Source organism: Molothrus aeneus, unplaced genomic scaffold (genome assembly GCF_037042795.1).
Source record: "Molothrus aeneus isolate 106 unplaced genomic scaffold, BPBGC_Maene_1.0 scaffold_30, whole genome shotgun sequence".
Lineage (NCBI taxonomy): Eukaryota > Metazoa > Chordata > Aves > Passeriformes > Icteridae > Molothrus > Molothrus aeneus.
This window is the reverse complement of record NW_027098964.1, coordinates 651,105-670,988: the sequence shown is the minus strand read 5'-3', so window position 1 is coordinate 670,988 and position 19,884 is coordinate 651,105. Positions and strand designations below refer to the sequence as shown.

Genomic DNA, 19,884 nt, shown 5'->3' with positions numbered 1-19,884 from the left:
TCGCTGTGCTTGTGGCGTCATTTCCGGTTCCGGCGGAGGCGCGCGGGCCACGCGTGGAGAAAAGCGGCGCGATGAGGCCGGGTGGGAACTGGGGGAGACTGGGATAAACTGGGACAAACTGGGAGGGACTGGGAGAGACTCGGGGAGGTTGGGGGGACTGGGATTGACTGGGAAGGGATTTGGAGGGAGCTGGGATAAACTGGGAGAGTCTGGGAGAGGATTTGGAGGGGACTGGGATATACTGGGGGGAGACTGGGATATACTGGGAGGGGACTGGGATGGACTGGGGGGAACTGGGAGGGACTGGGGGGGACTGGGGGAGGTTGGGGGGGACTGGGAGGGACTGGGAAGGGATTTGGAGGGAGCTGGGATATACTGGGAGGAGACTGGGATATACTGGGAAGGGACTGGGATGGACTGGGGCGAACTGGGATGGACTGGGGCGAACTGGGATGGGAACTGGGACAAACTGGGAAGGACTGGGATGAATTGGGATGGACTGTGAGGGGATTGGGGGGAACTGGGATGTACTGGGATGAACTGGGAGGGAATTGGGATGAACTGGGAGGCAACTGCGAGCGTTTTGGCGGTAACTGGGATATACTGGGTTATACTGGTCTATACTGGGAGGGACTGGGGGAGGTGTTGCAGCCACATTGGGAGCACTGGGAGCCTGCAGGGCCTCTCCCAGTCCCTCCCAGTATAACCCAGTATAACCCAGTACATCCCAGTTCTCCTCCCGGTACATCCCAGTACATCCCAGTATATCCCAGTCTGACCAGTTTCCCCACAGGTTTCAGCCCCCGGGGTGGACGCGGCGGCTTCCGAGGCAGAGGTGAGTCCCAGTATAAACCAGTATAAACCAGTATGGACCAGTATAAGCCAGTAATCCCAGCGTCCCTCCCAGTATATCCCAGTATCCCCAGTTCCCTTCCCAGTATATCCCAGTATAAACCAGTATAACCAAGTTCCCTCCCAGTGCCTTCCAGTTTCTCCACTTCCTCTCCCAGTACATCCCAGTATAACCCAGTTCCCCTTCCAATCTCTCCCAGTATCCCCAGTTCCCCTCCCAGTCCCTCCCAGTACATCCCAGTATAACCCAGTTCCCCTCCCAGTATATCCCAGTATCCCTAGTGTCCCTCCCAGTCTATCCCAGTATAACCCAGTTCCCCTCCCAGTACATCCCAGTCTCTCCCAGTCCCCTCCCAGTCCCCTCCCAGTACAAACCAGTATCCCCAGTTCCCCTCCCAGTATATCCCAGTATAACCCAGTCCCTCCCAGTCTATCCCAGTATAACCCAGTTCCCCTCCCAGTTCATCCCAGTCTCTCCCAGTCCCTCCCAGTACAAACCAGTATCCCCAGTTCCCCTCCCAGTATATCCCAGTATAACCCAGTTTCCCCCCACAGGTTCCGGTTTCACGCCCCGCGGAGGGGGCGTGGCCCGCGGAGGGGGCGGAGCCAGAGGAGGAGGCGGAGCCAGAGGAGGCCCCCGGGGGCGTGGCCGAGGCCGAGGGGGCGGAGCCAGGGGCGGGGCCCGCGGGGGCTTCAAAGGCGGGAAAAAAGTGACGGTGGAGCCGCACCGACATGAGGGTAACTGGGATAAACTGGTTTATACTGGGAGGGACTGGGAGAGACTGGGAGGGGAGCTGGGGATACTGAGATGGACTGGGGGGGACTGGGGATACTGGGAGAGACTGGGATGGACTGGGATGGGAACCGGGAGGGACTGGGATAAACTGGGAGGGACTGGGAGGGACTGGTTTATACTGGGAGGGGACTGGGAGGGGCTGGGAGGGGAGCTGGGGATACTGGGAGGAACTGGGATGCACTGGGATGTACTGGGAAGGTAACTGGGATGGACTGGGAGGGTAACTGGGGATACTGGTCTATACTGGGAGGGACTGGGGATACTGGTTTATACTGGGAGGGAGCTGGGATATGTTGGTTCATACTGGGAGGGACACTGGGGATGCTGGGTTATACTGGGTTATACTGGGTTATACTGGGTTATACTGGGAGGGACTGGGGATGGGACTGGAGCAGCTGAGGGTCCCAGGTGTATCCCAGGTGTATCCCAGGTGTATCCCAGGTGTAACTCAGGTGTATCCCAGGTGTATCCCCGGTGTAACTCAGGTGTATCCCAGGTGTATCCCAGGTGTAACCTGGGTGTATCCCAGGTGTATCCCAGGTGTATCTCACGTGTAACCCAGGTGTAACCCAGGTGTATCCCAGGTGTAACTCAAGTGTAACCCAGGTGTATCTCAGGTGTATCCCAGGTGTAACTCAAGTGTAACCCAGGTGTGTCTCAGGTGTATCCCAGGTGTATCTCAGGTGTATCCCAGGTGTAACCCGGGTGTATCCCAGGTGTATCCCAGGTGTAACTCAGGTGTATCTCACGTGTAATTCAGGTGTATCCCAGGTGTATCTCAGGTGTATCCCAGGTGTAACTCAGGTGTATCTCACGTGTAATTCAGGTGTATCTCAGGCGTATCCCAGGTGTATCTCAGGCATATCCCAGGTGTATCGCAGGTGTAACTCAGGTGTAACCCAGGTGTAACTCAGTTGTAATTCAGGTGTATCTCAGGTGTAACTCAGGTGTAACCCGGGTGTATCTCACGTGTAATTCAGGTGTATCCCAGGTGTAACCCGGGTGTAATTCAGGTGTATCTCAGGCGTAACCCAGGTGTATCCCAGGTGTAATTCAGGTGTATCTCAGGTGTATCCCAGGTGTAACTCAGGTGTAACTCAGGTGTATCTCAGGTGTATCCCAGGTGTATCCCAGGCGTATCCCAGGTGTAACCCCCGAGTATCCCCTGAGTAACCCCCGAGTATCCCCTGAGTAACCCCCGAGTATCCCCTGAGTATCCCCTGAGTAACCCCCGAGTATCCCCTGAGTAACCCCCGAGTATCCCCTGAGTAACCCCCGAGTATCCCAGGTGTAACCCCCGAGTATCCCAGGTGTGTTCATTTGCCGGGGCCGTGAGGACGCGTTGGTGACGCGGAACCTGGTGCCGGGAGAGTCGGTGTACGGAGAGAAACGGATCAGCGTGGAGGTACGGACGGACTGGGGCATACTGGGATAAACTGGGATAAACTGGGACTGAGATAAACCCAACTGGGACAAACTGGGAGGGACTGGGACTGAGATAAACCCAACTGGGACAGACTGGGAGGGACTGGGAGGGACTGGGAGGGACTGGGACTGAGATAAACCCAACTGGGACAAACTGGGATATACTGGGATATACTGGGAGGGACTGGGACTGAGATAAACCCAACTGGGACAAACTGGGAGGGACTGGGACTGAGATAAACCCAACTGGGACAAACTGGGAGGGACTGGGAGGGACTGGGAGAGACTGGGAGGGACTGGGATAAACTGGAATGGACTGGGATAAACTGGGACAAACTGGGAGGGACTGGGATATACGGGGAGGGACTGGGAGGGACTGGGATGGACTGGGACAAACTGGGAGGGACTGGGATGGACTGGGATGGAACTGGGATATACTGGGAGGGACTGGGAGAGACTGGGAGGGACTGGGACTGAGATAAACCCAACTGGGACAAACTGGGAGGGACTGGGAGAGACTGGGATAAATGGGACGGACTGGGATAAATGGGACGGATTGGGATAAACTGGGATGGACTGGGACAAACTGGGTTATACTGGGAGTACTGGGAGTGGGATTGGGGGTACTGGGAATGGGACTGGGATCAAACTGGGATGGACTGGGAGGGACTGGGACAGACTGGGATAAACTGGGACAAACTGGGAGGGACTGGGACAAACTGGGAGGGACTGGGATGGAACTGGAATAGACTGGGACAGACTGGGATAGACTGGGTTATACTGGGAGCACTGAGAGTGGGACTGGGATGTACTGGGATGTACTGGTCCATACTGGTCTATAGTGCTTCATACTGGTCCATACTGCTCCATACTGGTTGTACTGGTCCATACTGGTTGTACTGGTCCGTACTGGTTCATACCAGTCCACACTGGTTTATACTGGTCCATACTGGTTTATACCAGTTCATACTGGTTTATAGTGGCTTGTAGGCATATCTAGGGATTTGTACTGGTTCTAACTGGTTTATACTGGTTTATACTGGTTCAGGATGGTGACGGCTCCATCGAGTACCGTGCCTGGAACCCGTTCCGCTCCAAACTGGGTTTTACTGGTTACACCAGTCCATACTGGTTTATACTGGTTTATAGGGATATATAGGGATATATACTGGTTTATATGGATCTGTACTGGTTCTAACTGGTTTGTACTGGTTTTTACTGGTTCAGGATGGCGATGTCTCAGTCGAGTACCGTGCCTGGAACCCGTTCCGCTCCAAGCTGGGTTATACTGGTTACACCAGTCTATACTGGTTTATAGGGATATATAGGGATATACACTGGTTTATATGGATCTATACTGGTTCTAACTGGTTTGTACTGGTTTTTACTGGTTCAGGATGGTGACGGCTCCATCGAGTACCGTGCCTGGAACCCGTTCCGCTCCAAGCTGGGTTATACTGGTTACACCAGTCTATACTGGTTTATAGGGATATATAGGGATATATACTGGTTTATATGGATCTGTACTGGTTCTAACTGGTTTGTACTGGTCTATACTGGTTCAGGATGGCGACGTCTCAGTCGAGTACCGTGCCTGGAACCCGTTCCGCTCCAAGCTGGGTTATACTGGTTATACCAGTCTATACTGGTTTATACTGGTTTATAGGGATATATAGGGATATATACTGGTTTATATGGATCTGTACTGGTTCTAACTGGTTTGTACTGGTTTTTACTGGTTCAGGATGGCGATGTCTCAGTCGAGTACCGTGCCTGGAACCCGTTCCGCTCCAAGCTGGGTTATACTGGTCCATAGTGGTTTATAGGGATATATAGGGATATACACTGGTTTATATGGATCTGTACTGGTTCTAACTGGTCTGTACTGGTTTATACTGGTTCAGGATGGTGACAGCTCCATCGAGTACCGTGCCTGGAACCCGTTCCACTCCAAACTGGGTTATACTGGTTACACCAGTCCATAGCGGTTTATACTGGTTTATAGGGATATATAGGGATATGTATGGATCTATACTGGTCTGTACTGGTTCTAACTGGTTTGTACTGGTTTTTACTGGTTCAGGATGGCGACGTCTCAGTCGAGTACCGTGCCTGGAACCCGTTCCGCTCCAAGCTGGCCGCCGCCATCCTGGGGGGCATCGACCGCATCCACATCCGGCCGGGGGCGCGGGTTCTGTACCTGGGGGCGGCCTCGGGCACCACCGTGAGCCACGTGTCCGACATCGTGGGGCAGGTACGGCTACTACGGGGATACTACGGGGTTACTATGGGGGTACTACGGGGGTACACACCTGGGATACAATGGGGTTACAATGGGGTTACAGTGGGGATAGACACCGGGGATACAAGGGGGTTACACAGGGGGTACAACGGGGATACAACGGGGATATAAAGGGGTTACACACGTGGGATACAATGGGGTTACAACAGGGTTACAATGGGGATACACTGGGGTTACAACAGAGTTACACACCTGGGATACACTGGGGTTACAATGGGGTTACACAGGGGTTACAATGGGGTTTTAATGGGGTTACACCGGGGTTACACCAGGGTTAGAACAGGGTTACACACCTGGGATACACCGGGGATACAGCGGGGTTACAATGGGGTTACACCAGGGTTACACCGGGGATACACCAGGGTTACAATGGGGTTACACCTGGGTTACAATGGGGTTACACCAGGGATACACCAGGGATACACCGGGGTTACAATGGGGTTACACCAGGGATACACCGGGGATACACCGGGGTTACAATGGGGTTGCACCAGGGTTACAATGGGGTTACACCAGGGATACACCTGGGTTACAATGGGGTTACAATGGGGTTACACCAGGGATACACCTGGGTTACAATGGGGTTACACCAGGGATACACCGGGGTTACAATGGGGTTACAATGGGGTTACAATGGGGTTACACCTGGGTTACTCCTGGGGTGCCCCAAGGCCTCACCTGGCCCAGGTGGCCCCAGTTTGGTGTCCCCAAGCTCCCGGGAGCTCCTGGTGCTGGCACCTGCAGGTGACCTCGGTGACCCCGGGGGACCTTTGGTGACCTCAGTGACCTTTGGGTGACCTTTGGTGACCTCGGTGACCTTTGGGTGGCCATTGATGACCTTAGGTGGACGTTGGTGACCTGTGGTGGCCATTGATGACCTTGGGTGGCCATTGCTGACCTTTGGTGGCCATTGATGACCTTGGGTGACCTCGGTGACCTTTGGGTGGCCATTGTTGACCTTGGGTGGCTACTGATGACCTTTGGTGGCCATTGATGACCTTGGGTGGCCACTGATGACCATTGGTGGCCATTGATGACCTTCGGTGGCCACTGATGACCTTTGGTGGCCATTGATGACCTTGGGTGGCCACTGATGACCTTGGGTGGCCATTGAGGACCTTTGGTGGCCATTGATGACCTTTGGTGGACATTGATGACCTTGGGTGGACATTGGTGACCTTTGGTGGCCATTGCTGACCTTGGGTGGCCATTGATGACCTTTGGTGGACACTGATGACCTTTGGTGGCCATTGATGACCTTGGGTGGCCATTGCTGACCTTGGGTGACCTCGGTGACCTTTGGGTGGCCATTGCTGACCTTGGGTGGCCATTGAGGACCTTGGGTGGCCACTGATGAGCTTTGGTGACCCCTGGGGACCTTTGGTGGACATTGATGACCTTTGGTGGCCATTGCTGACCTTGGGTGGCCATTGATGACCTTGGGTGGACATTGCTGTCCTTGGGTGGCCATTGATGACCTTTGGTGGCCATTGATGACCTTTGGTGGCCATTGATGACCTTGGGTGGCCATTGCTGTCCTTGGGTGGCCATTGCTGTCCTTTGGTGGCCATTGATGACCTTGGGTGGCCATTGATGACCTTTGGTGGACATTGATGACCTTTGGTGGCCATTGATGACCTTGGGTGGCCATTGATGACCTTTGGTGGACATTGCTGTCCTTTGGTGGCCATTGATGACCTTGGGTGGCCATTGATGACCTTTGGTGGACACTGATGACCTTTGGTGGCACCTGGGGACCTTTGGTGGACATTGATGACCTTTGGTGGTCATTGCTGACCTTGGGTGGCCATTGCTGACCTTGGGTGGCCATTGATGACCTTTGGTGGACATTGATGACCTTTGGTGGCCATTGATGACCTTGGGTGGCCATTGATGACCTTTGGTGGACACTGATGACCTTTGGTGGCCCCTGGGGACCTTTGGTGACCCTTGGTCACCATTGATGACCTTTGGTGACACTTGGTCGCCATTGATGACCTTTGGTGACTTTTGATGCCACCTGGCAACCTTTGACGGGCCATCGATGACCTTTGGTGACCCCGGGTGACCCTTGGTGACCCCGCGGTTGTCCCCGCCCCCAGGAGGGCGTGGTCTACGCCGTGGAGTTCTCGCACCGCTCGGGCCGGGACCTGCTCAACGTGGCCAAGAAGCGAACGAACGTGGTGCCCGTCATCGAGGACGCGCGGCACCCCCACAAATACCGCATGCTGATTGGTCAGTGGGCCGCGGGGGGGCGGGGCTTAGTCCTGGGGGGCGGGGTCAGTCAGGGAAAGGGGGCGGGGCTTATGCCTGGGACACACCTGGGTCTCACCTGTGGGGATGAAGGTGGTGCCGGGGATTGAGGATGTGCTTGGTCAGTCAGGCAAAGGGGGCGGGGCTTCCTCCTGGGGGCGGGGCTTCCTCCTGGGGGCGGGGCTTCCTCCTGGGGGCGGGGCTTCCTCCTGGGGGCGGGGCTTACACGTGCATCTCACCTGTGGGAATGAAGGTGGTGCTGGTGATTGAGGATGCGCTTGGTCAGTGAGGCAAAGGGGGCGGGGTCAGTGAGCCAGAGGGGCGGGGCTTTGTCCTAGGGGCGGGGCTTCATCCTGAGGGGCGGGGCTTACACCTGGGTCTCACCTGTGGGAATGAAGGTGGTGCCGGGCGTGGAGGACGCGCGGCACCCACGGAAATGCCGCGTGCTGATTGGTCAGTGGGGCACGGGGGGCGGGGCCAGTGCCAGAGGGGGCGGGGCCACACCTGGGCACAGCTGGGAGGGAGGGGAGGAGCTTCTGGAGAAGGTTCTGGAGATCTTGGGGTGTCCTGGGTGGGGCTTGAGGTGGTTTTGGGGTCCTGGCCGGAATTTTGGGGGAACTTCATGGAAATTTTGGGATTTTTCCCGGAATTTCTGGATTTTGTTCAGAATTTCGGGATAATTTTGGGATATTTTGGGGTTTTTTTGCCCCCGTCCCAGCCATGGTGGACGTGATCTTGGTGGGCACCAAATTTTGGGATTTTTTTGGGTTCCTGGCCGGAATTTCGTGGGAATTTTGGGATTTTTTGGGAATTTCTGAATTTCTGGAATTCCGGGATCATTTTGGGGTAAATTTGGGATATTTTGGGATATTTTGGGGTTTTTTGCCCCGTCCCAGCCATGGTGGACGTGATCTTGGTGGGCACCAAATTTTGGGGTTTTTTGGGTTCCTGGCCGGAATTTCATGGAAATTTTGGGGTTTTCCCCCGGAATTTCTGATTTTCTGGAATTCCGGGTATTTTGGGGTAATTTTGGGGTAATTTTTTGCTATTTTGGGATAATTTTGGGGTTTTTTGCCCCGTCCCAACCATGGTGGACGTGATCTTGGTGGGCACCAAATTTTGGGATTTTTTTGGGTTCCTGGCCGGAATTTCGTGGGAATTTTGGGATTTTTTGGGAATTTCTGAATTTCTGGAATTCCGGGATCATTTTGGGGTAAATTTGGGATATTTTGGGATATTTTGGGGTTTTTTGCCCCGTCCCAGCCATGGTGGACGTGATCTTGGTGGGCACCAAATTTTGGGGTTTTTTGGGTTCCTGGCCGGAATTTCAGGGAAATTTTGAGGAATTTCATGGAAATTTTGGGGTTTTCCCCCGGAATTTCTGATTTTCTGGAATTCCGGGTATTTTGGGGTAATTTTGGGGTAATTTTGGGCTATTTTGGGATAATTTTGGGGTTTTTTGCCCCCGTCCCAACCATGGTGGACGTGATCGTGGTGGGCACCAAATTTTGGGAGTTTTTGGGTTCCTGGCCGGAATTTCGTGGGAATTTTGGGATTTTTTTTGGAATTTCTGAATTTCTGGAATTCCAGGATAATTTTGGGATTATTTTGGGATAATTTTGGGGTTTTTTTGCCCCCGTCCCAGCCATGGTGGATGTGATCGTGGTGGGCACCAAATTTTGGGATTTTTTTGGGTTCCTGGCCGGAATTTCGTGGGAATTTTGGGATTCTTTGGGAATTTCTGATTTTCTGGAATTCTGGGATAATTTTGGGGTAAATTTGGGATATTTTGGGATAATTTTGGGGGGGGTTTTTGCCCCCGTCCCAGGCATGGTGGACGTGATCTTCGCGGACGTGGCGCAGCCGGACCAGACGCGCATCGTGGCCCTGAACGCGCATCACTTCCTGCGGGCGGGGGGGCACTTCCTCATCTCCATCAAGGTACGGACCAGTATAGACCAGTATGGACCAGTATGGACCAGTTAGAGACCAGTTAGAGACCAGTATGGACCAGTACAGACCAGTACAGACCAGTACAAACCATCACTTCCTGCGGGCGGGGGGGCACTTCCTCATCTCCATCAAGGTACCGACCAGTACGGACCAGTACGGACCAGTATGGACCAGTATAGACCAGTATGGACCAGTATAAACCAGTATAGACCCATACAAACCAGTATCGACTAGTACGGACCAGTATGGACCAGTTAGGGACCAGTATGGACCAGTATGGACCAGTATGGACCAGTATAAACCAATATGGACTAGTACGGACCAGTATGGACCAGTTAGGGACCAGTATGGACCGGTACAAACCAGTATGGACCAGTACGGACCAGTATAGACCAGTATGGACCGGTATAAACCAGTATAGGCCAGTACAAACCAGTACAAACCAGTTCTGACTGGATCTAACTGGGATCTAACCAGACCAAACCAGTCCAAACCGGTTCTAACTGTTCTCAAACCAGTCCAAACCAGTCCAAACCAGTCCAAACCAGTACAAACCAGTCCAAACCAGTTCTGACTGGATCTAACTGGGATCTAACCAGTCCAAACCCGTCCAACCCATTCCAAACCAGTTCTAACTGTTCTCAAACCAGTCCCACCCAGTCCCAACCAGTCCAACCCACTCAATCCCAGTCCAACCCAGTCCAAACCAGTCCAAACCAGTTCTAACTGGATCTAACCGGTCTCAAACCAGCCCAAACCAGTTGTAACCGGTTCTAACCGGGGCCTAACCAGTTCTAATCAGCTCAAACCGGTTCTAACCGGTCTCTAACTGGTTCCAACCGGTCTCAAACCAGTCCAAACCGGTTCTAACCGGTCTCAAACCAGTCCAAACCGGTTCTAACCGGTCTCTAACTGCTTCTAACCGGTCTCAAACCAGTCCAAACCGGTCTCAAACCAGTCTAAACCGGTTCTAACCGGTCTCAAACCAGTCCAAACCGGTCCTAACTGGTCTCAAACCAGTCCGAACCGGTTCTAACCGGTCTCTAACTGGTTCCAACCGGTCTCAAACGAGTCCAAACCGGTCCTAACCGGTCTCAAGCCAGTCCGAACCGGTTCTAGCTGGTCTCTAACTGGTTCCAACCGGTCTCAAGCCAGTCCAAACCGGTCCTAACCGGTCCCACACCCCCCGTCCCGCGCAGGCCAACTGCATCGACTCCACGGCGCCGGCCGAGGCCGTGTTCGCGGGCGAGGTGAGGAAGATGACGGCCGAGAGGATGAAGCCGCAGGAGCAGCTGACCCTGGAGCCCTACGAGAGGGACCACGCCGTGGTGGTCGGCGTCTACCGGTGACTGGGATATACTGGTTTATACTGGGAGGGACTGGGAGGGGAAAATTCGGGAGTTTTAGGTGCAAAAATGGGGATTTTGGGGTGAAAAATGGGGATTTTGGGGTGAAAAATGGGGATTTTGGAGGTGGAAAGGGGACTGGTTTATACTGGGAGGGAAATGGTTTATACTGGTTTATACTGGGAGGGACTGGGTTATACTGGGAGGGGAAAAATTCGGGAGTTTTAGGTGCAAAAATGGGGATTTTAGGGTGAAACATGAGGATTTTGGGGGGAAAAATGGGGAATTTGGGGGTGGAAAGGGAACTGGGTTATACTGGTTTATACTGGGAGGGACTGGGTTAGACTGGGTTATACTGGGAGGGACTGGGTTATACTGGGAGGGACTGGGGGGAAAAAAACGGGGGATTTAGGCTCAAAAATGGAGATTTTGGGTTGAAAATGGGGATTTTCAGGGTAGAAAGGGGACTGGGAGGGAACTGGTTTATACTGGGAGGAACTGGGTTATACTGGGAGGGACTGGGACAGACTGGGAGGGACTGGTTTATACTGGGTGGGACTGGGAGGGAGTGGGAGGAAAAAATCCGGGGGATTTAGGCACAAAAATGGAGATTTTGGGGGGAAAAATGGGGATTTTATGGGTGAAAAAAGGGACTGGGTTATACTGGTCCATACTGGTCCGTACTGGTCCATACCGGTCCATACTGGTCCATACTGGTCCGTACTGGTCCATACTGGTCCATACCGGTCCGTACTGGTCCATACTGGTCCGTACTGGTCCATACCGGTCCATACTGGTCCATACTGGTCCGTACTGGTCCATACTGGTCCATACCGGTCCGTACTGGTCCATACTGGTCCGTACTGGTCCATACCGGTCCATACTGGTCCATACCGGTCCGTACTGGTCCATACTGGTCCGTACTGGTCCATACTGGTCCATACTGGTCCATACCGGTCCATACTGGTCCATACTGGTCCGTACCGGTCCATACTGGTCCGTACTGGATCTCACTGGTTCTCCCCTCTCTCCCCTCCCAGGCCCCCTCCCAAGGAGAAATGACGTCATTGCTCCGCCACCGGAGGCGTGGCCTAACCCGGAAGTGGGTGTGGCCGAATCCGGAAGGGCTCGGCGCTATTGAGTGGGTGTGGCCAAATCCGGAAGTACTCGGCGCTATTGAGTGGGCGTGGCCTAGCCCGGAAGTGCTCGGCGCTCTTGAGGAGTGGGTGTGGCCTAACCCGGAAGTGGCTCCGGGATTTGGGGTGTGGGAGGGGCCTGGGGGGGTTTTGTTAAATAAAGGAAAATTGATTAATTCGCGTCGTTAATTGATTAATTAGGGCGTAATTAATGCCTTGGGGGGGTGGTTAATGGGGTAATGAACGGGGCTCGGGGTGATTAATGGAGTTGTTAATTAATTATTAATTAAGTAAAGATTATTAAGGCCTAGCAAGTAATTAGATTTAATTAATTAATTACTGCAAGAGGCTAATGAATTCCTGGCCAGAATGGATAATTAGCAGGGGTTATTAAGCAATTAATTGGGTTTGTGCAATTAGTGGAGGTGGCTAATTAAGGGTGTTAATTGGAGCTAATTGATTTAATTAATTAACTGGGGTATAATTAATTATGGACGTGATTGGGTGTTTAATTACTGGGGTTTGGGCATTGAGTGGGAGCTGTTAATTGGGGTAATTAATTAATGGACGTGGATTAATTGTCACTTCAATTAATGGGGTTTATTAATGATGGGGTAATTAATGACGGAGTTAATGCTGAGGTTAATTACTGAAGATTAATTACTGCATTAATGGGGTTAATTAATAGAAGTTCATTAATGGGTTTAATGAGGTCAAACAAAGGGGGTTAATGTCGTTAATGGGCACTAATTAATGAGGGTTAATTAATCGGGGTTAATTAATGTCATGGTTAATTAATGGGATTAATTAATGAGGTTCATTAATGGGGTTAATAATAGGGCTAATTAATGGGGTTAATTGGTTAATTACTGGGGTAATTAATGGGGGTTATTAATGCTGGGGTCAATTAATGGAGTTCATTAATGTGGGTTAATTAATGGAGGGCAATTAATGAGACTTAAATAATGGGGTTAATTAATGGGGCTTAATGGAGTTAATTAGCAAGGGGTAATTAATGGAGGGTAATTAATGAGGTTTAATGAATGAGGTTTAATTAACTGGGGTTAATTAATGAGGTTTAACTAATGGGGTTAATCAATGGGTTAATTAATGGGTTAATTAATGGGGGTTAATTAATGATGAGGTTAATTAATGAGTTAATGATGGTGATGTTAATGAATGGGGTTAATGAATGCTGGGCCTCATTAGCAGCCGTTAATTAGGGCTGGGTTAACGAATGAACTCTCATTAATTAACGGCAGCTTCATTAATGGGAGCTGCAATTAATGATGGGGGAGGGGAGGGACTGGGATGGACTGGGAGCACTGGGAGGGGTTACTGGGATGGACTGGGAGGGACTGGGAGGGGTTACTGGGATGGACTGGTTTGAACTGGGAGGGAACTGGGATGGACTGGGAGGGGTCTGGGGAGACACTGGGATGAACTGGGATGAACTGGGAGGGAACTGGGATGAACTGGGAAGGAACTGGGATGAACTGGGAGCACTGGGAGGGACTGGGAGGGGTTACTGGGATAAACTGGTTTGAACTGGGAGGGAACTGGGATGGACTGGGAGAGAACTGGGAGGAACTGGGAAGGAACTGGGATGAACTGGGAGGGAACTGGAGTGAACTGGGAGCACTGGGAAGGGGTGGGGAGTTACTGGTTTGAACTGGGAGGGCACTGGGAGGGACTGGGATGAACTGGGAGGGGTCTGGGGGTTACTGGTTTGAACTGGGATGAACTGGGGGTTAGTGGTTTGAACTGGGATGAACTGGGATGAACTGGGAGCACTGGGAAGGGACTGGCGGGGGTTACTGGTTTGAACTGGTTTGAACTGGGAGAGAACTGGGAGATACTGGGAGGGCCCTGAGAGGGAACTGGGAGGAACTGGGATGAATTGGGAGGGCACTGGGGAGTTACTGGTTTGAACTGGTTTGAACTGGGAGGGGTCTGGGGGTTGACTGAGATGAACTGGGAGGAGTTGCTCGTCTGAACTGGTCTGAACTGGTCTGAACTGGTCTGAACTGGTTTGAACTGGTTTGAACTGGGAGGTTCCCAGCCCCGGCCCTGGAGCTGCTGACTCAGCACCGCCCCTCCCAGTAACTCCCAGTAACTCCCAGTTTGGGACCGGGGCCAAACTGGGACTGGGAGTAACTGGGAGGGACTGGGAGGGACTGGGATTGAACTGGTTTGAACTGGGAATGGACTGGGAATGGACTGGGATTGAACTGGGAGGGACTGGGCCTTACTGGGATGGACTGGGATGGACTGGGAATGGACTGGGATGAACTGGGATGGACTGGGATGAACTGGGAATGGACTGGGCCTTACTGGGATGAACTGGGATGAACTGGGAGGGACTGGGATTGAACTGGGAGGGACTGGGAATGGACTGGAACTTACTGGGATGAACTGGGATGAACTGGGATGGACTGGGATGGACTGGGCCTTACTGGTCCATACTGGTTTATACTGGTCCGTACTGGTCCATACTGGTCCTTACTGGTCCATACTGGTCCATACTGGTCCATACTGGTTTATACTGGTCCATACTGGTCCTTACTGGTCCATACTGGTTTATACTGGTCCGTACTGGTCCTTACTGGTCCATACTGGTTTATACTGGTCCTTACTGGTCCGTACTGGTTTATACTGGTCCATACTGCTCCATACTGGTTTATACTGGTCCTTACTGGTCCATACTGGTCCATACTGGGCCTTACTGGTCCATACTGGGCCTTACTGGTCCATACTGGTTTATACTGGTCCGTACTGGTCCTTACTGGTCCATACTGGTTTATACTGGTCCTTACTGGTCCGTACTGGTTTATACTGGTCCATACTGCTCCATACTGGTTTATACTGGTCCTTACTGGTCCATACTGGTCCATACTGGGCCTTACTGGTCCATACTGGGCCTTACTGGTCCGTACTGGTTTATACTGGTCCATACTGGTCCTTACTGGTCTATACTGGTTTATACTGGTCCATACTGGTCCTTACTGGTCTATACTGGTTTATACTGGTCCATACTGGTCCATACTGCCCCATATGGGTCCATTCTGGCCCCGCCCACTCCCCCATCAGCCAATCAGAGGCCGAGCCCTGGCCCCGCCCCCAGGGCCCAATTTCCGCCATTTTGGGCCAATTCCAGCCCAAATTTTGGGGAATTTCCCCCAAATTTTTTCGGATTTTTCCCAAATTTCTGGAATTTCTGACAAATTCGAGGAACTGATCCCCATTTTGGGGTGATTTATTCCAAATTTTGGGGAATTTATCCCAAATTTTAGGGAATTTGCCCCAAATTTTTGGGAATTTCTCCCAAATTTGAAGGAAATTCGTCCAAATTTTGAGGAAATTGTCCCAAATTTTGGGGATTTCTCCCAATGTTTTAGGAATTTCTCCCAATTTTGGGGGATTTTCCCCAATTTTTCAGGATTTTTCCCAATTCTTGGGGTTTTTTCCCAATTTTTTAGGATTTTTCCCATTTTTGGAGGATTTTCCCCCCATTTTGGGGATTTTTCTGGGGATTTTTTGGGGGATTTTTAACCCAAATTTTTGGATTTTTCTCCCCATTTTTTGGGATTTCCTCCCCCAATTTTGGGGATTTTTTGGGGGGATTTCTCCCCAATTTTTTGGGATTTTTATCCCCCAATTTTGGGATTTTTCTGGGGATTTTTTGGGGGGATTTCTCCTCAATTTTTGGGATTTTTCTCCCCAATTTTTTGGCATTTTCCCCCCAATTTTGGGGATTTTTTGGGGATTTTTTTGGGATTTTTTGGGGATTTTTCTCCCAATTTTTTGGGATTTTTCTCCTCAATTTTTGGGATTTTCCCCCACAATTTTGGGATTTTTCTGAGGATTTTTTGGGGGATTTTTCTCCCCCATTTTGGGGATTTTTCGGGGTTATTTTTTAAGGATTTTCCCCCCAATTTTTGGATTTTTTCTCCCCATTTTTTGGGGATTTTTCTGGGATTTTTTGGGATTTTTCTGGGGATTTTTTGGGGGATTTTCCCCCCAATTTTTGGGATTTTTTACCCCAATTTTGGGGATTTTTCTGGGGATTTTTTGGGGCATTTATCCCAAATTTTTGGCATTTTTCTCCCCATTTTTCGGGATTTTTCCCCCCAATTTTGTGGATTTTTCTGGGATTTTTTGGGGGGCTTTCTCCCCAATTTTTGGGATTTTTTCCCCCCATTTTGGGGATTTTTACCCCAATTTTTGGGATTTTTCTCCCCATTTTTTGGGGATTTTTTCCCCCAATTTTGGGATTTTTTTTTGGATTTTCTGGGATTTTTTGGGGGATTTCTCCCCAATTTTTGGGGATTTTCCCCCCCAATTTTGGGGTTTTTTGGGGGGATTTTTCGGGGATTTTTGGGGGATTTTTCTGGGGATTTTTTTGGGGTTTTCCCCCCAAATTTTCGGGGATTTTTCTGGGTTTTTTTGGGATTTTTCTGGGAATTTTTGGGGGCATTTCCCCCATTTTGGGGGGATTTTTTTGGGGGATTTCTCCCCCATTTTGGGGATTTTTCGGGGTTATTTTTTTAGGATTTTCCCCCCAATTTTTGGGATTTTTCTCCCCAATTTTGGGTTTTTTGGGGGGATTTTTGGGGGATTTTTGGGGGATTTTCCCCCCAATTTTTGGGATTTTTTTACCCCAATTTTGGGGATTTTTCTGGGGATTTTTTGGGGTATTTCTCCCCAATTTTTGGCATTTTTCTCCCCATTTTTTTGGGATTTTCCCCCCCAATTTTTGGGATTTTTCTCCCCATTTTTTGGAATTTTTCTCCCCAGTTTTGGGGATTTTTCGGGGATTTTTCGGGGATTTTTCTGGGGATTTTTTGGGGTTTTTCCCCCAAATTTTCGGGGATTTTTTTGGATTTTTCGGGGATTTTTCTGGGATTTTTCTGGGATTTTTCTGGGAATTTTTGGGGGCATTTCCCCCATATTGGGGGGATTTTTTTGGGGGCTTTCTCCCCAATTTTTGGGGATTTTCCCCCCCAATTTCGGGGATTTTTCTGGGGATTTTTTTGGGGGTTTTCCCCCCAAATTTTCGGGGATTTTTCGGGAATTTTTTGGGATTTTTCGGGGATTTTTCGGGGATTTTTTGGGGGATTTTTTTGGGGTTTTCCCCCCAAATTTTCGGGGATTTTTTGGGGATTTTTTTGGGGTTTTCCCCCCAAATTTTCGGGGATTTTTCGGGGATTTTTTGGGGATTTTTCGGGGATTTTTCGGGGATTTTTCGGGGATTTTTCGGGGATTTTTCTGGGATTTTTCTGGGGATTTTTTTTTCCACCCCAAAAACCCCAAATTCCACCCCAAAATTCTGAAAAATTCCACCCCAAAATTCCACCGCAAAAACCCCAAATTCCACCCCAAAATTCCCAAAAATTCCACCCCAAAAACCCCAAAAAATCCACCCCAAAAATCCCAAAAATTCCACCCCAAAAACCCCAAATTCCACCCCAAAAATCCCAAAAATTCCACTCCAAAAACCCCAAATTCCACCCCAAAATTCCCAAAAAATCCAACCCAAAAATCCACCCCAAAAACCCCAAATTCCAACCCAAAATTCCCAAAAAATCCACCCCAAAAACCCCAAATTCCACCCCAAAAACCCCAAATTCCACCCCAAAAATCCACCCCAAAAACCCCAAATTCCACCCCAAAACCCCCAAAAAATCCACACCCAAAAACCCCAAATTCCACCCCAAAATTCCCAAAAAATCCACCCCAAAAATCCACCCCAAAAACCCCAAATTCCACCCCAAAACCCCCAAAAAATCCACACCCAAAAAACCCAAATTCCACCCCAAAAATCCCAAAAATTCCACCCCAAAATTCCCAAATTCCACCCCTAAAATTCCCAAAAATTCCACCCCAAAAATCCACCCCAAAACCCCCAAATTCCACCCCAAAAATTCCCAAAAAATCCACCCCAAAAACTCCAAATTCCACCCCAAAAATCCCAAAAATTCCACACCCAAAAACCCCAAATTCCACCCCAAAATTCCCAAAAATTCCACCCCAAAAATTCCCAAAAATTCCACCCCAAAAACCCCAAATTCCACCCCAAAAATTCCCAAAAATTCCACCCCAAAAACCCCAAATTCCACCCCAAAATTCCCAAAAATTCCACACCCAAAAACCCCAAATTCCACCCCAAAAATCCCAAAAATTCCACACCCAAAAACCCCAAATTCCACCCCAAAATTCCCAAAAATTCCACCCCAAAAACCCCAAATTCCACCCCAAAAATTCCCAAAAATTCCACCCCAAAAATTCCCAAAAATTCCACCCCAAAAACCCCAAATTCCACCCCAAAAACCCCAAATTCCACCCCAAAAATTCCCAAAAATTCCACCCCAAAAATTCCCAAAAATTCCACCCCAAAAACCCCAAATTCCACCCCAAAATTCCCAAAAATTCCACCCCAAAAACCCCAAATTCCACCCCAAAATTCCCAAAAATCCACACCCAAAAACCCCAAATTCCACCCCAAAATTCCCAAAAATTCCACCCCAAAAACCCCAAATTCCACCCCAAAATTCCCAAAAATCCACACCCAAAAACCCCAAATTCCACCCCAAAATTCCCAAAAATTCCACCCCAAAAACCCCAAATTCCACCCCAAAATTCCCAAAAATTCCACCCCAAAAACCCCAAATTCCACCCCAAAACCCCCAAAAAATCCACACCCAAAAACCCCAAATTCCACCCCAAAAATCCCAAAAATTCCACACCCAAAAACCCCAAATTCCACCCCAAAATTCCCAAAAATTCCACCCCAAAAATCCACCCCAAAAAACCCCAAATTCCACCCCCAAAATTCCCAAAAAATCCACACCCAAAAACCCCAAATTCCACCCAAAAATTCCCAAATTCCACCCCAAAAATCCCAAAAAATCCTCACCCAAAAACCCCAAATTCCACCCCAAAATTCCACCCCCAAAACCCCAAATTCCACCCCAAAAATCCCAAAAATTCCACCCCAAAACTCCCAAATTCCACCCCAAAAATCCCAAAAATTCCACCCCAAAAATCCCAAAAATTCCACCCCAAAACTCCCAAATTCCACCCCAAAAATCCCAAAAATTCCACCCCAAAAATCCCAAAAATTCCACCCCAAAAACCCCAAATTCCACCCCAAAAACCCCAAATTCCACCCCAAAAATTCCCAAAAATTCCACCCCAAAAATTCCCAAAAATTCCACCCCAAAAACCCCAAATTCCACCCCAAAAATCCCAAAAATTCCACCCCAAAAACCCCAAAATCCACCCCAAAATTCCCAAAAATCCACACCCAAAAACCCCAAATTCCACCCCAAAATTCCCAAAAATCCACACCCAAAAACCCCAAATTCCACCCCAAAATTCCCAAAAATTCCACCCCAAAATTCCCAAATTCCACCCCAAAATTCCCAGATTCCACCCCAAAACTCCCAAATTCCACCCCAAAAATCCCAAAAATTCCACCCCAAAAACCCCAAATTCCACCCCAAAATTCCCAAAATCCCCCCCCCCAAAATTCCACCCCAAATCTCAAAATTCTGCCCCAAAAATTCCGCCCCAAAATCCCGAAATGTCCCCCGGTGTCACCTGTGCCACCCCCAGTGTCACCTGTGCCACCCCCAATGTCACCCCCAGTGTCACCTGTGTCACCCCCGGTGTCACCTGTGCCACCTCTGCCCCCCCAGCGCCACCTGTGCCACCCCCAATGTCACCTGTGTCACCCCCGGTGTCACCTGTGCCACCTCTGCCCCCCCAGCGCCACCTGTGCCACCCTCAATGTCACCCCCGGTGTCACCTGTGCCACCC

General features: G+C 50.3%; 1 protein-coding gene across 1 annotated transcript; it reads left to right on the top strand.

Annotated features, from left to right (window-relative positions):
* The first annotated feature begins 35 nt into the window (after positions 1–35).
* FBL (fibrillarin) lies at positions 36–12,252 on the top strand. Its single transcript, XM_066570725.1, has 9 exons — positions 36–81; positions 794–835; positions 1,408–1,590; positions 2,959–3,053; positions 5,157–5,327; positions 7,478–7,610; positions 9,457–9,569; positions 10,781–10,926; positions 11,968–12,252. The coding sequence occupies exons 1-9, from the start codon at positions 72–74 to the stop codon at positions 11,987–11,989; spliced, it is 915 nt and encodes a 304-aa protein (XP_066426822.1). The 5' UTR covers positions 36–71; the 3' UTR covers positions 11,990–12,252.
* Positions 12,253–19,884: the final 7,632 nt, after the last annotated feature.

Coding starts and splice junctions, on each gene's coding strand:
- FBL (XM_066570725.1), top strand. Junction 5,328..7,477: donor TGTCCGACATCGTGGGGCAG/GTACGGCTACTA, acceptor CCCCGCCCCCAG/GAGGGCGTGGTCTACGCCGT. Junction 9,570..10,780: donor ACTTCCTCATCTCCATCAAG/GTACGGACCAGT, acceptor CGTCCCGCGCAG/GCCAACTGCATCGACTCCAC.